General features: G+C 50.4%; 2 protein-coding genes across 4 annotated transcripts in view; both read left to right on the top strand.

Annotated features, from left to right (window-relative positions):
• FAM219A (family with sequence similarity 219 member A) overlaps positions 1–9,749 on the top strand; it is a 111,395-nt gene extending 101,646 nt beyond the window's left edge. For 2 of the 3 annotated variants that reach the window (XM_064439438.1, XM_064439436.1), the window contains exon 6: positions 640–9,749. In XM_064439438.1, the coding sequence (XP_064295508.1) occupies positions 640–798 (159 nt within the window). In that variant the 3' untranslated portion in view covers positions 799–9,749. The remainder of the gene's footprint in view (positions 1–639) is intronic. The other variant, XM_064439437.1, reaches the window with a different exon arrangement.
• Positions 9,750–11,427: 1,678 nt separating this feature from the next.
• SPMIP6 (sperm microtubule inner protein 6) lies at positions 11,428–15,511 on the top strand. Its single transcript, XM_064438743.1, has 7 exons — positions 11,428–11,565; positions 12,757–12,898; positions 13,385–13,497; positions 13,614–13,689; positions 13,820–14,006; positions 14,094–14,186; positions 15,406–15,511. The coding sequence occupies exons 1-7, from the start codon at positions 11,428–11,430 to the stop codon at positions 15,509–15,511; spliced, it is 855 nt and encodes a 284-aa protein (XP_064294813.1).
• Positions 15,512–16,297: the final 786 nt, after the last annotated feature.

The raw sequence follows: 16,297 nt of genomic DNA, 5'->3' as shown, positions 1-16,297 counted from the left end.
GCTCTCTCCTGAATTAGTTGCTCAGCCTCTGGCTACTGCTTCTGCGGGATCTGATTTTACATCCAGAGTGCTGAGCAGCCATCCTGCACACAAGCTGCTGGGAACTTCCCCCTTGTATCCCCTCCTTGGGCAAAATACATCTGAAACAGAGAAACAGACAAGAGCAGGCCCCAGATCAAATCATATGGGCCATCTCTGAGCCCTGATGAAGTGTTGTTCACACAGATCTGGTTCAACAGCACTTGAATCTGAGATTACAAAGAGCTAAGAGGCTTTATGATCTTTCAAATGCCTTAGTGTGCCCCAGACTGAGAGGAGGGACTGCCCAGCTGTCAGTTAGTTTATTAACATTATTATTACATTACTTTAAATGAGGGCTTGTCATCATGGAGAGATTACTCCAGAATAAAATAGTGTATTGACTTGCTACTCCAGGCTATCTCACTCTAGATATTCCTGTTCTGGAAGAAGCTAGAACAGAAGGCAGCCCTCACCTGTGGTCAGAACTGGGACTCTTTCATTGGTGGGGCAGCTGCTAATGATGGGGAAATACATTCCAGAATAAGGGACCTCCTTCGTCTTCCAGCCACCAGAAGTAAAATGTCTCAAGTGTTTGACTGTTTGTCTCTTTGTCTATAGCAGATCAACCAAGACTTGAACATCCAGCTGCTAAAGGATGGGTACCGGTTAGATGAGATCCCAGATGACGAGGACCTCGACCTAATTCCCCCTAAATCGGTCAACCCTACCTGCATGTGTTGCCAAGCCACCTCCTCCACCGCCTGTCACATCCAGTAGTGAGGCCGGCAGGCTGTGATCAGTGCTTTCCACTATAACTGTAAAATTTAACAGCCATTGCTTCCTCCTATGGTAGGACGTGCACCTCTTTGTGTTCATGGAGCCAGGAGAAACCAAAAAATTCATTTTATGATTGGTTGATAAGTTATTTTAAACTATGGGTAAACAGAAGTTGCTCAAAGTGCCAGGCAGTGCCTGGTAGAGCTGACTGGTCTGGAGAGTGAATGCAGAGGGGTCCAGAGATACCTCCTTGTTTGTGTAGGCACTGGGGATATTTTGTAAGGTGTCTATTCAAGAATAGGAAGGGTCAGATGGGGCTGCAGATAATCCAGCCCACCGAAACCAACCCATCTGCGAGATCAGGGGTGAGTCTGAGGTGTCAGGGGGTTTTACCAGTGAGAGGAGGTCAATTCTTAATTCATTCACTAAACCTGTTTCATTTGCATAACCAAAATGATGCTGTAACTGGGGCACAGGAATGGGAATCAGAGCAGGGCATCTTTTCTTATGGCAAGGCTAGCCAGGACTAACATGACACAACTGAATCACTTGCAAACAGGACAAATGGGTGGCATTTCACTGTGAGTCAGTACTAGCTAGAGCTGTCGTGTCACATATCCAGTGCAATCTACCCTTAACTCCACATTAGATTATCACCAAACACATCAGATTCGATCTGCAATCCATCTGTGCTCTTCAGGGATTCAGTCCTTGCCCAAGAATACCATAGTCCTGAGTTCAGAACAGTCACATATACTGACTTCAGCCTATACTTAATTCCCGTGAGACCCATCTGCTTCCAAAATTCTTAAACTTTGTTCAACTAAGAAAAAGTGAGTCCTGCACAAGACAGGACTAGAGCTATACAGTCTGAAGGTCAGTGCCAGAAAAGCTAGTGGAAGAAAGAACATTTTTACAGTGCTCGGCAGTTGATATTCTCTTAACGCTGCATCTCTTGGTGCCAGTGGGAGAGATTTGTTAATGCTGAAGGCATCTATGTGGTGGTGTCAGACTTTAGGGAGGTTTCAGCAATGGCAGGATTAAGAACAGCTTCAGCTGAAAAAAACCCATGAGAGGAAACCACTGTTTATCCCATCTCTGCCCAGTGGCGAACCAGGCTTGGTCTGTGCTGTCCCATGTTGGGAGCAATTGTGTTTATTTGGTGCTGGAATAGTCAGGAAACCTGGAGTTACATTAGGTGGCTGGACTGAATTTCCTGTTCACTGGCAGATTGTCTTGAACACAAAATCATTTCTGGAATGATGAAAAGTGTCCTCTCCCTGACTGGTCTTACACTGCTGGCTTCAGCATATGTGGGGCTCAGGCAAGGGATGGGCTGGCATTTTTCTCAGTGTTGAAATCTTTTGCCACAGGCACGACTGTGTTCTCCTGCCCTGCCAGGAGGAAGGACCACCTGCTTTGGGTCATCACTTGCGTTATATCATAGGCAAGGGAAAAAGCGAGGGCAATTCTGAGCTTCCCGTCTGAATCCCTGAGTAACAAGGCAGAGCCATAGCTCCACCCCAACAGACAGATCCCCCATCTGAAATCTGCATGAAATGAGCTGAGTCTTTAAGAAGTCCTCTTCATGATTAGGAGATCTATTTAACATCCTGGGGTTTCACTCTGTGCAACAGGACACCATCCATAGCATGGAGCAAAAGAGCAGGCACACAAGATTCCTGGGCTTTATTATTCACTAGCTGGTAGGGGCAACTGTTAAAGCTATGTTTGCCCCCACTCCCTAAAACAGCTGCCACTCTGAGTCCAGGCCATAGAAAGAGGACTGAGTGTTGCTGTTTACTGAGCATCCCTGCCTCCTTGTGCAGAAGTGCTGGTTAACTTGCCAGCTCCTCTAGGAATAGTGTTCCTCAGGTGAATTCCTCTCCCTTTCTCACCACCTGGTAATGCTGAGGAGGATTATTTCCAAAATATTTCTAAAGAACAACAAAAGCATCAGGTCTCCGATTCTTCGCTTCTTCCTTTGTGTGCCTGCTTTCCTCTCCAGTGCTAGCTCAGGTTGAGGTTAGAAAGTTCTCTGGAGGTGGGGGAAGAGCTCTATCAATGCTGTGTGGAGAGAAAAGATAAAAGGGAAAAAACATTCCTTAAGGAGTGGGTTTTTTTAATAGGGAATATAGTTCAAAACCTAACAGAAACACCATGGTCAAATGAAATCCTACAGGACATGACCGAATCTTTAAATCCTCACTCTTCTAAAGAGGGACTTTGCAGTTTGGCATTGGTACCATGCAGTGTCTTCATCGCATTTATCCTGGGTCAGTCTCTGTGCCTTCCAGCCGGGCTGCACATGCTCAGCCTTTCCCACAGTCCTTCCTCAGGAGCTCGGAGCATTTCAGTGTGCCTGCTAGAGCAACAAGCCATCTGTTACATGGGTCAGCCATGGAGGACTGCAGGTTCCACAGGTCTCTGTCGTGCTGCCATCATGTTTGGACAAAGACAGAATCAGGGTTGCTGACACTGTATCTCCCAGGGCTAATGCCTCCCCTCTGAAGGACAGACCTTGACCAATAACCATTGCCCCACTGCACCACGACCAAGTCCTTTTATTGCCCCTATTGCTGTTTTTTGCCTGCTGTGGGCCCTGAGGCGTTCCCCAACCCTACAACTGCCCTTAGCCTTTTCTATTGTATGATGTGCATCTGCTTCCAGCACAACCCTTTAGGGAGGGAGGGAGGGAGATGAATTTAAATGTTGCACCCAGTGCTTCCTCCAAATACAGACTGAAGCACAAGCAAAGTGTTTTTCCCTGCGCAGAGGAGTTGGCTGCACAAGTAGCTGGTTGGCATGACAGTACAGGACCATAAAATGGCAATTTTTTGGCTTCTCCTCTCTATGCTTTGTGTTCATATATTTTATTAGGGGAATAAAGTAGAAAGGGTAGGGAAAAGTAGTTACCTATGTAGGGTCATTACCAGGAAGGCTGAATTGATTAAGGCAATGCACATGTGGCTATCATAGAAAACTGAACACTAACCCTTCTGAACCACAGCCCCTTAAGCAGGTCATGACCATGCAGCATGTTTGTTGGACAGCCTGTCGGTATGTATTAACCGCCGATTGGGCTGGCTCCCCCTGTCTGATCTCATGTCAGAACTTTGCTTCAGCCAGAAGGTTTTCCTTGTGCCCTTGTTGGAAGTTACACTCTGGTGACTTCCCAGGAGGGTGTATAGATACATGGCCATTCTGGCACCGCTCTCATTAGACCAGTCTCTGCCGCCATAGCCTAGAGAAGGCAAAAGCAAAGAGCACGGACCCTGGCTTTCTGTCACAGCATTATAAAGCCCTAAAACCCACAGAGCTGCTGGGTACTCTCCTAAATGTGAATTGCACGCAAGAAAAGAAATAATTCCTTGTTCCAGTCTTTGTACCAAACCAGATGGTCTTCTTAGGCCCCATTTTCAGTCCAAAGTTGTACAGAATAGCAAGGGAAACAGCACCATGGAGTATGAAAGGCTGCATCACTATCCATCTAAATTACCATGCAAATAGGATTTAAGGATATTGATGCTGGTACCTCCACAAAGGAATTTGCATTTGATGCCTCCTAAAGTCAGACTGGCTTTTTGTTAGGATTTTATGTAAACTTAATCACCAAATTACCTGAATTTAAGCAAGTCCTTTCATTTTATCACATGTTAATTTTGCCCTTTAATGTGAGCTGGGTTTGAACTCCAGGGTCTCAGCACTCAAGTCTGCCTCTCTGGTTTGCAAACTCCCCATTTCCAGATGTCTGTGTGAGGAGGAACATCCTTCTGATGTTGCAGAAGGTCTTTAGATAGAATAGTCTAGTCTGCTTTTCTGGCAGTTGCATAATAATAAACTTCAGCGGAAGGGAGGCTGATGTCCAGGCGACCATCCCAAAGGCTCATTTCATGTCTTATCAGACATATCTTGAAGGCAACCCTTGGAAGAACCACTGAATCGTATCTGACATCACTGCACATCTACCCCCAACATGTACACTCGATCGCTGGGTTTCCTATGCTGTTCTGGCTGTCTTGGCTGCAGATGACTTGCAACTGCAAAAGCAGGCAGCCAACCCTGCTGCATGGGCTTCAAAAAGGGACTTCAGGATGTTCTCCCAGAGCCAAAATGGACTCAGCTGCTTCTGGTTTATCTCTCCAGCTCCTTTCCCAAAAGGAGGCACTCACTCTGCTCAGCTCTGTGCTGGCTGACACATCGGTCTGTGATCCTGAGCAGAATCCTTTCGTCCCCATGCAGAGTCTGTCCTTGGGCTGGCCTGCAAGCTGTGCAACAGCATACAGGAGGCTTGAAAAGTACAGTGCCCTATATGTGACTCAACAGGAACATGAAGATGCTTTTGAAGAAAGGAAGGACCCATCTGGGCACCAGATAGAATGACAGGAAAAGGAAAACAAGCAGTAACTAGAAAGGTTGCCAAGTGCTGTCTTGGCCTAGGGCAGATCCCAGTTGTCCAAGTTAATCTATCTCAGTACAGTGCTGATATTAGCAGGGAGCAACACTTGCTTTCAAATGCACACACCAAATGCACTGTGTCTCCAAGCTGGCACCGCAGGCAAATACTATTGTGGAGAGTCTGCTGGACTTAGAGCACAGAAATGAGATCTGGGGTCCCTTGCTGCTGTTGGCACATGTGGTACACATTTGCTCTCACCTCAGGCAAGTCACATCCCTCTTGATGTCCATTCCCTTCCACAGCACAGGGGAGAAACCTGCCTTTCCAAGATGCTACCACCACCCTGCACTGATGTTGCCAAGTGTGTGGCAGGCACCATTGATAGGATAGCTACGCAAGCAAGATGCAAAAAATATGCTATAGAAATTTTATGCGTATTTTCAAAGTGCTACTCTGCTTTCCCTCTGTTTACCAGCTTCTGATGTAGCTTGCATGTGCCAGAAGGCTGCAGGGTGGAGGGTAGTAGAGATTAAACAGCTTTGGGGGAAGATGTTTGGCAAGGATGCATTTCCCAGTTATTTGGCAGCTGGCTCTTGCACAACTGGTGTCTCAATCTGCATGCTGCCCCAGGGAACGTGCAGGAAGTTTTGGTGGCCCAACAGCACCATCCCCTGCTAGTAGAGTTAAGGAACTTAGGAGTACAACCGGGATAGGGAGTGCTGATGGGAGGGAAGAGACCACCGGAGGGCTCATTTGGGATATTCCCATGGCAGTTTTGTGCTTTTAATTTTAGCACCCATATAATGATTTGAGACTATAAACTGGCACTTTTCCTTTACTTTTCTGTTCTCCCTTCAAGCTCGCTTGGAGTATGGTCACTCTTATCTAGAATGAAGTAGGCTTTGTCACCTGACTGCTGCTTGGCTCAGCAAGCACAGGCTGCATGTGCCACCATGAATATACCCTGGCTTTGACCTCTACCACTCTTCAGAGCTGACTCTTCAAATCAGCCTCCTATTTCTACTTCTCACATCTCAAAAGAAACATCTACATGGATGGGCAGTGCCCCAGGGAAAGCTGGACTAGGTTAAGCCTAAGGAGAAAGCATGGGAAGGTCTTCATTTTAAGGTGCTTTTCACCTGTAGGAGAACATTGCATCCTTGTCACATCCTTTCAAGGCTTTCCTGTGAGAGGGATTGCTCCAAATCTTGAACCACATGTCATCAAACCTGCCTGTCTTACAGAGCCACATGAGCCCTGAAGCAGAAGGGCCAGCAATTTAGCATAGAGGAAGAGACTGTGACCTGGGGTTACTTAATGAAGGCTTCTCACAGGGACTGGCATCTGTATTTTAGCTCCCTGTATTATGCAGTAGAGCTGCTTCATTGCTTTCAAAAAATTACAGCTACATCACCTCCTTTGCCTGCCTTGACATTGGTGGCAATCCCAGGATCACAGCAGCTAAATGCTGCCTGGCTGAGCACTGCTTTGACTCTTGCAGGGGAGGCAAAGGTTGGGAACTAGTTGAGATTACATGGAGCAGAGCATCGTGGCCCATGTAACCATGCAGCAAGCCATATCGCAGAGCAGCATGGACACTGGCAGGACAGCTTGCAGCTTCTCCTGGTGCCTTTGGAGAGCAGCTTATTCCATTGCTTCTCAGGCACACTTGCCACCAATGGTGGCTCCAAGCCTTGTTGTGCCTGGTCTTTGGAGCCATTTCTGTAATAACAAATGGTGATACAGGTGGTGGGATTGCATCAGTGAGTGGAAGTACAAAAGATGCCTCAGTAAGATCTCAGATGTGTCACTGGAAACCAGCACAGCAGGCACCAGGAAAAGAGAAGGCCACTGAAAGGCCATCCTGAGATAAGTCCAATTACCTGCTAAGGTGTTTGCCCTCCCAGAGCAGCATTTCTCCCCTAGTTGCCCATCCAGCTGCCCCAGGTGAGCTCGTCTGGGAAGCACTGCTCTCCCCCCAGGCTGCCTTCTTGCTTCTTGCACCCCAAAAAAGGCTGTGACGCCATTTGTTGCCAACTTTCCTCAAGCCCACATGACTTGGGAGACATGAAGTTTGTTGGGATATGTAATACACATCCATGAAGAGAGCTGGAAAACTTGGACAAGCTCTTGTCACAACAGACCTTTTTGTTTTTATCATCTTCATCTCCATCCCCAGCTCACAGATTTCTTTGCTCAGTTTCTTTGCACAGAAAAGCTGCAGTAGCAGCTCTTGGGCTTGTAGCTGCCTCTGTCCTAGACAAACCCAAGGCAAACATCAGACCAGCAGGAAATCCAACAACCATGATGGTGGGTGAGCCAGAGAGCAGGCTGGGATTTCTCTTCACCCACCTGAAGGCTGCAGGGCTGAGGGTTCACTAGGCTAGTGTAAAACCTTGGTGTGATCCAGCAAGCTGAGCCAGCTGCCTTCACCGTCCCAGGTCTCAGTGCTGCGGGAGGTCTGGCACCCAAGCATCAGGTCCCAAGCCTGCCAGCCTGGTGCAGCTGGAGACCTGCAGCAGAGGCGTGGGTGGGATGCCTGTCGGCTGCGCTCTTGCTGCGCTGGGGCAGAGCACTGTAAGACACACTGGTAGGGCTGTAGTTCTGCAGGCAAAAAGACCCTTGCAGAGGATGAAGTCTTTGCAGGGGAGGAAATTCAGAAAGTGGAGGGGGGGTTCCCCCCTTTTTGCACATTTTTAACTATTTTTACTCATTCCACAGAGGTTATTGAACCTTCTGTTTAATAAAGGAAATGAGCCACCGTTAAATAGCTTTCTGAAGGGTCTGAAAGCAGAGCTGGTCTGTGCCTAACATGTGACTTCCAGACCTCATTGTACATTCTGTAGCTGAGTCGCCCCATGCACTGTGCAGGGACTAGGGTGGGAGGGTCAGTGCTGGCCGTCGCGCCAAACAGCCATGGCTTCCCAAACTGAAGAATAATCAGACCAGGAAGTAGGGGAAGTATCAGCAATGGTAGAAAGATAGCTAGTTGTCACAGGTAATCTTTGGTATCCGTGTCCCGTGGTTAGTCCTAGAATTGCAAGCCTTGTTATATTGCACACGTCCTCCTTCCACTCCTCTTTTCTCAAAGCAGCCATCACCTTTCCTCCCCCCTGCCCCATTCACTAGTGATGAGCATCAGAGGCAGTTGCACCAAAGTGACTCTCAGCCCAGTTCTGCATCCTCCTCTCCCACCCAAACCCAAGGCAGCCCAGACAGTTGTTGGCTATCACAAGTCTAGTAACTCTGCTTGGGTTTCTTTCCATGTGTACCATAGCTTCCTCCGCACTCACTCTAGCAGGGCAGGACAGGAGGCTCTGACCATGGCTCAAGAAGCTTCTTCGCCCTCTGGCAGCACCTTGCAGACATGCACCTTACTGGGAGTGTGTTGGGCCGATGCTGGTGAGATCTGGCGCTGCTGATCTTGAGCAGGTGGCAGCTGATGGGGATCCAGCGGGGGAAGCTGGCAGAAAGTGGCTACTGTCCCTTTTCTTTTCTTTTTTGAGGGAGAGGGGGATTTTTTTTTTGGCATTATGATCATTGTCCACCTTCCAGTGGCCAAGTTCTGGGCTGCATTAATTATTGGGGTTCACTGGCTGCCCTGGCAGGTATGGAGCTTCGCACCAACCTTAATAGCAAATGTCATGGCTGTATCCAGAGCCTGGATACAGGCTGGGTTTCTCCCATGGAAGAAAAGCAAAGTGCTTTCAGCAGGCTCCAGATAGACATTTCTGGCAGACAGGGAAACAGCACTCCTCCAAGTTTGATTCAGATCTGCACTTCCACTTTGTGTCCTCAGCTTGGAAAAAACTCAACCCAGCAAATGCTTCCCAGGTCTCCTTTCCCCATGTGGTGCCTGGCGCCCAGGGGAGGGGATGGCAGGAGGCATTTCAGGATCACCAAAAGCAAGATCCTTTTTAGATGTATTTAATGGAAATATCTTTCAGGAGGAGAGACCTCCAACCTTTGCGTTAATCTCAAGAGCAGGAGATTAATTTCCGGCTGTCCTTGCGTATAGTGAAACAGAGCTGAAACAGCCAAATGCAAAGTAGCGTTAAATGTAGGTTTGACCTGAATAACCTTTTAATTAGGAAGATAAATTTGTTGTAGCTTGACCTTAGTCCATGTTAGGAACCTGCTAATCATATGACATGCAGAGTGTATTAATGCTGCACTTAACTTGGCCGTTGGTTTTATTGTCTGGTTTTGGGAGTTTTTTTACTCCCAAAGCATCAGTCTGCATCTTGTATGGGTTTTATTTCCTTCTTTTTTTTCCCGTTCAGAACATGTAGCACACTGTTGTACTTCTGTTCCCGTCTGTGTAGAGTATTGCCTTAAACAGATCAGTTGTGTTGTGGTTTGTTTCAGGTTTTCTTTTTTCTACCATCAGTTTTATGCATTAATTTATTTTAAAATGTGGGGGTTTTTTTCAAAAACATGAAACATGTACAATATCTTTTTTTAACATTTCCATTGCAGTATTTATCATTGTTACTGGTTGTGTGTAGTGTAACGGAATTAATGATATTAAAAAGCATATGTATGAAAAACAGCCTGCCAGCCTTTCGCATTGGAGCAAACCGGGGTGAGGGGGCATGAACTGCACCGTCTCCTCTGAGCCCCCAGCAGTCACAGATACTGAAGGCAGGAGGTGCCAGCCTTCACGCCATGGCCAATACCAGCCAGCTTGGGCCCAGTAGAAGCAGCTGGTGTGGAGCTGTGCGGTACGGCACAGGTAAGCCCACTGGGGCCGGCCAGCCCCCAGCCACCATTTGGGAAATGCTTCTCCCCAAGGCAGTGGGAAGGCACGTGGGCTGGACCCAGCCCCTGCATCTGGGCTGCGACAGAAGCAGAAGTTCTGCAGCCATACAACACCAATGGGTGAAATAATGTTTTCCACAGCATTGCAGCCATTTCTGCCCCTCAGAGCTGATGGCACCAGAGCCAAGCACTGAAGTCCAACACCAGCAGCTGGAAACCCCAGGGAACACTGGGGACAGGGGACAGCTGTGGGAGGGCCAGTGGCTCATGCTGGCAGCTGGTCTGGAGCAGAATTAGTCCCCCACAACCAAGAGGTTTGGACTCCACCTCTCTGGAGAGCTGTGCTCCCCAGATCTGTGCCCAGGTGTGCTCCAAGGCCACAGGGCTGAGGGGGGAGGTAGGCACCCCCACGTCCACCCTTCCACCCCTAGCTCCCAGGAGGGGATGGGGCTGATAGAGAGCCTAGGCCTGGCTCAACAGAGACCAGTGGGGCATGAAAATCAATAGCAACTTGTTTTCTTCATCTCCAATGGTGCATTAATCACGTTTGCCTGGAGGCATTCAGATGCCCCAGGCTGCCCAGCCCCACTGTCACCTGCAAACAGAGCAGAGCTCTGCGGCCTTTTGGGGGAGGCGGGTGCGTTGGCATTCACCCTGCCAAGATAGACATGGGTCTTCGCTGGTCATCTCCAGAAATGTGTCAACAGAGGGGCTGGAGCCAGGAGCAAAGCAGGTTTCTGCAAGGGGCAGGGATTTCTGCTTTACTCCCCAGCTCAGGGAAAAGCAAGCCCAGTTCATGCAGATCCCTCCCTGGCATAACCCAGCTGCCTTTCTACTCTGAGATGGATGAGGGTTGCTCACTCTAGCCACAGAGCCCATCACTCAGGACAGAAGAGCAAACAAGCCACACAGGATCACCTAAATCTGGCCTTTTAATCAAAAAAAGGAGACAAAGCAGGTGATAATTCCCCTGGCTACCCCAGGAAGCTGGGACAGTGGTGCCTGGTGCTGTGCCCCAGGCATTGGCTGCACTGGTATAGTGCTGTGTACATACAGCTGGGTTACTGCAGGATTTCCAAGGAAATATGGGAGAGAGGGGCTGGAAAAGCCACAGTCACTGCTCCTGTACCTCCCAAAATAAAATTATCTTGACTAGGACCAGCTGAAACTGTTCCCTACCATTGTGAGGGTAATTGCTTGCAGGAGGGGAGGAAGCACAGAGCCAGGACAAAGCCAGGAGGGTGCAGCCTGTGGAGAGATGCAGGCAGCAATTGCTGTGCCCTAGAACCAGGGTGTAGCCATGGGACTGACAGAAAGCCACCAAATTGCCCTGCTCCCACATTATGACATCACTGATGACATAACACCACCTGCAAGCCCCAAGCCCCACACAGTGCTGCTCGTCCAGTGGGGTATCTCCAGGACCCTCTAGGACTCCAGGTACTCCCATCCCAGAGGGCTGCTGCACCATGTTCCTCTTCTCCAAAAAACACAAGACCCCTGTCAGCACTTACACCGACTCCTACCGGCCACCACGCTCTGTCAAAAAGACCATCCAAGAGCAGGGTCCACAACAGCTCCAGAAAGAAAACAAGTTTGTGACGCAGGTAAATGCCTCAGGAGGAGGAAACCTCAGGGTTTCTACCCCTACCCAGCTGTGGATGCTCGGTGCCAGGCATGGGGGTGGCACAGGGACTCAGGGGGTGCCTTACTGCATGTGTGTAACGGAGGGCATCACGCTCCCCGGTTAGGAAAGTGTTTGATGGCCCACAGCCTGTGCTCACTGGCTTCTCGTCCCCTGGAGCTGCACCCCACAGTGGCTTTGGGCTCTCAGGGCTGGCGGTCACCAGCACAACCTCTCACACATCAACCCTGTCCATCAGTGGGTTTCAGAGTGCACAGGGGTCAGGATCAGCTGAGGAAAGGGAAACTGAGGCAGTGCAGGGCTCAGGCCAGGGCTGCTGCGTGACATAGTGGTGATGGAAGGGCAGATCCAGTGACTCTGAGAGTTCCTCCAACACACAGCACCCAGGCTCAGCTCAGTTCTGATTGGGGGCCCTTCCATCCCAGGTGGGCTGTGCAAACGGCCCAGGGAAAATCTGAGCACAGAAAACCCCCTCCCAGCTCTGGTCCAGGAGGAGGAGGAATCCCTGAGCAGCCACCTCACTGCAGGGTGTGTCTGTGGGACATGCAGCTTTCCTCATACATGCTAACAAGTGTGCAGGGTCAGATGCAAACCACACTGCAAAATGGCCCATCTCTTGCAGCTTTGTTACCATGTGCATTATAATGAGTGAGCCAGCAGAGGGCATGGAGAGGGATGTCACCACTGTGCAGGGACAGAAATGGCTCATGCAACTAGGCCACCTATTTGCTCCGCAAAATCCCAGCTCTCCTGGGCTTTGCCAGCTGTAGGACATTGGTTTGGTCCTGTAACTCCCCTCCCAACCTCTGCTGGCCCCATACCTGGCAGTCCCAGTGTTCCCACTCCATCTCCCACTCTGCAAAGTGCCCAGATGCCTATGGACACCCTGGGTGCAGGGGCAGAGGAGCCAGCAATGCCCAGCCATCCTCCATCCCCCAGTTCTGGGTGAGCAGGAAGCTTGGGGGAGGAGCGCGGTACTGCTATGACCCCCATGCCCACCCATTGTGAAGGGAAGCTTGGTTCTTGGACCTCCAGCTTCATCTCCAACATTAGACCCTGCCCAGTAATCAGCTTCACCGTGTGCCCTGACGGCTGTAAAGGCAGATGCTGCCATGTAGCCTGGGCGTCTCACCCCACTCCACTCTGTCTTTAGGGATTAACGATGCCCCCGGTGCAAAATCCAGTGAGCCGAGGTCAGTCTGAGCAGCAGATTAAGGCGGCAATACAGGAGTACTACAGGAACATCGACCCCACTGCCTACTGGCCCTGGAAGTTCTGGCAAGCCAGGTCCAAAGGTACTGCTGAGGTCCCAGATGTCCCCCTGTTGTCACGTGGGGCACATCCCCATGGGGTCAGGGGGCTGAGGGTGCCAACAGCAGCTCTGTTCATCCCACCTTTTGCATCATGCATCCCCCCCATGGTGGCAACAGCATCTGTGCTTGTGGCTTTGCCATGGCTGCCTGTCCCCATCCCTGCACTGAGACTGTCCATGTTGCAGGGATGTGTGCAGGTGCCCAGGGTTCTCTCCTTCAGTGGCTCCTAAATACCCCTCTGTGTGGTAGGTGCTGCCTGGGGGACACCCTCCTGGCACGCCACAGCCTCCAGGGCCCAAGACTACCTGGGTAGGGATGAGTGACCAATGAGCTGGAAGTGGTGGGTGTCACCTCCATCACAGATCCTTAACAAGGACCTCTGACGTAGCCCCCTGGCCCTGTGACATTGTGTTTCAGGGAGGGGGAGAACAGTGTTGGACACCCCTACCTGTTGCGTTTGCATTGCAGAAAAGTACAACCCAGTTTTTGTCAATGAAGACAAATACATCACCTGGAGAACAGGTCCCTGTAACAGCGCAGCCTGGAATAAGCACTCCTCTTATGTCCCCCTCCTGCCCAAGGTAAAGTCCAGCCCCACAGGCACTCCCAAACTGGAGCCGTCTCAGGTGCCATTGGCACCTCAGGCTTTGCAGCAAAAGGGTGGTAATCCTGCAAGGGCTGCCTTTGCTCCTTGCAGGAGACAAGGATGGACACCTTCCTGCACAGCATACTTGTGCCATACCCCCCGAAATCCACCTGCCTCAATCAATTCGGTAGCTACCCTCACCCTGTCCCTGTACTCCACCTGTAGCTGTGCCTGTGCCATACTGATGTCTATCTGGGTGACAGGCTGGCTGCTCCTCCTCACCCTCACCCTCACCCTCACCATCCCTCCACTTGCAGAGAGGGAGGTGGTTGCCAATGTGCTGCAAAAGCTGCCCGTGTACACCGTGACAGGGAGGGGACCCTTCCAGGGCTACTACAGCCCCTGCTCTGGGTGCCACTACTGCCTGCGAGGGACGGACTACTACGTTGATGGGGCCCCCACCACCAGAAGGCATCTCCACGCACTAGGAGAGAAGGCTGTAAGGTTGGGATGTCTTCGGTTGGGTTGGGTTGGACATGACCTCCCTTGTCCTCAGGGCCGCTGCTCACCCACATCCTCTATCTCTTGCAGGAGTACGCCATGCTGCAGTTACAGCCCCAGAGCAATCTTCTCTACGTATACACATCGTGCCCAGCCATCCTCCCCATACTACAGGAGCCCTAGGTGCAGAGAGGTTGAGTGGTGGGAGCAAAGCCAGTTGCCCTGGGCGAAAAGCCTATTATTTTTTCCTAGTGCCAGTCAGCCACCAGCTCTTTTTGCATTTGGGTTTCACACAAAATTTCTCAGAGGGTTATTCTGGGGACAATGGTGCAGACTGCAGACCCCGAGGTGTAGCAGGTTCCATCACAGTGCCCATGCAAGCAGTGATGCAGCCACTGCACCTCCATCTCGCAGGCCAGGTGGATGTGACCAGGGAGGGCAGGGCACCATTGAGGTGCTGGGCTGTGGAACATGTTCCTCTACCCGTGGAGAAGCAGTTGCCAAATTTACTCCCAGGACAGGTGTTTTTATGCTTGGTGTCATCCAGTGGCCCTTGAGACTGTACGGCACCTGAAGTCTTGCTAGCACCCCCAAGCTCAGCTGCATATGTGGCTTAGCATCTCACACATTTTGAGGCCACAGCTGCGTTACTTATGCTGCTCTTGTATTTTCTGTTGTCATTGTTTGCTCTTCTTATCCAAGAACCTGTTCCCTGGTCAGGCTGTTCATTATGCGGTAATCAGCCCTGTCCTTCACCCACTGCAGGTTCAGCAGCACCTTTTAATCCCCACGTTTACCTTTAGCATGTCTCCATTGCTGAGGCAGCTTGTTTCAGCCCTGGGGAAGTAGCAAGGGGAGAGGGGAGGCTGCTCCACCAGCTTAGTCATCATTCTGCTACTGCACCAACCCCCCCGGGCCAAAATTAGCCATCAAGCTTTGCAGAAAATGTGTGATTGGCTTTAAATTCCTGAGACCAGAAACTAAACCCACAATAAAAGAACAGGGAGCACTGGGTTCCCCATAGATGTCCCTATGCCTGAGTCTTGACAAGATGTTTCTCAAGGTCTTCTTCACTAAGAAACAGGCAGATTTTCCCAGACTGCCATGGCTCTCAGAATGAAGGTTTTAGGAAAATTACAGTGTGAGTGAAAATGGGTGTTTGCAGGGTGGGAGCCCTGCTGGAAGCAGCTTGCTGAGATGGCAAAGCCAGTAAGCTTCAGCTCTTCTGCCCAGGCTTTGCTTTGGCCTCAGTGCCCAAAGACTCACACCAAAGTGAATGTGGGCAGCTGCGTGTCCACTGCTCACCCCTAAGCAATGCTGGCAGTCAGAAACAGTTTTTCTGTTCTTCTTCCTCACTGGAGTTTTGTCTTCCCACAGCTGATAACCTTATCTGCTCTCCTAGGTGGGACACAAGCCACTTCAGTAAGACAGGAGGAGTCCAGAGAGGCAGCTACACCATCCACCCTGAGTTTATCTCAGAGGCTTACTCTGCCCCGTGGCACTGGTGAAGAGCAAACATGGGCTTTCATTAAAACTGACTTGGGCAAATGTTCCACCCTGGTAATTTCCTACAGGCTGGGGAAGTTCCCGGGGAAGGGGGAGAAACTTCAGTGATGGCTGGCTTGGTGGACAGCTGAAGAGCCCTCAGGGACTGGTACCCTGCCACCACCTGCAAGCCAGAGCCTGAGAAAGCATGCAAAGAAAGCTCTCAGCATAGTAACGCAGGCAGAAAGAGAAGCAGTCATTGATACCCATTTGTTGGCTTTGTGCTGGGCTGCTCAGGACATGCTTGTTTTGCCAAGTGCCAGGAAGAGCCGCTGTCCGCCTGGGATGCTGAGCATGGACATGGGCTAGATAAGGAGGGGGATTTGAAAGCAGCAGGGACTTAATGAAGGCATGAAGCACCTTTCTCTGACTATGGTTTGGGAGCCCAGTGTCAGTGGGGAACACCACCCAGGGCCTTCCACATGTGCTGCAGATTATGAAGCCACAGGGCTGCATTCCCCACGGGAGGGATGCTGCAGCACAGAGCCTCCTGGAGCTCCACATTCCCGTGGAACAGCACCACTACCATGCTGTGACTCCACCAAGGAGCACCCTAACCCTGTCAGGGCAGGGAAAAACCTATGAAAACCCCATCCCGCCCCAAAACGCACAACCCCACTGTTATAATTAATTTAGCCTTCAACGGAATTTCAATCAAAGTTTACAATTTATTGACTAGAGACAAGCAAGCAGCGCTGGATGCACGGGGGACCCTTCCGCCTAACGTGCATCCCGTCATACAAAAATAC

The sequence above is a fragment of the Phalacrocorax carbo genome, chromosome Z, assembly GCF_963921805.1.
Source record: "Phalacrocorax carbo chromosome Z, bPhaCar2.1, whole genome shotgun sequence".
NCBI classification, from domain to species: Eukaryota; Metazoa; Chordata; class Aves; order Suliformes; family Phalacrocoracidae; genus Phalacrocorax; species Phalacrocorax carbo.
Note: the sequence above shows the minus strand (reverse complement) of the source record. Positions and strands in the feature narration are given on the sequence as shown.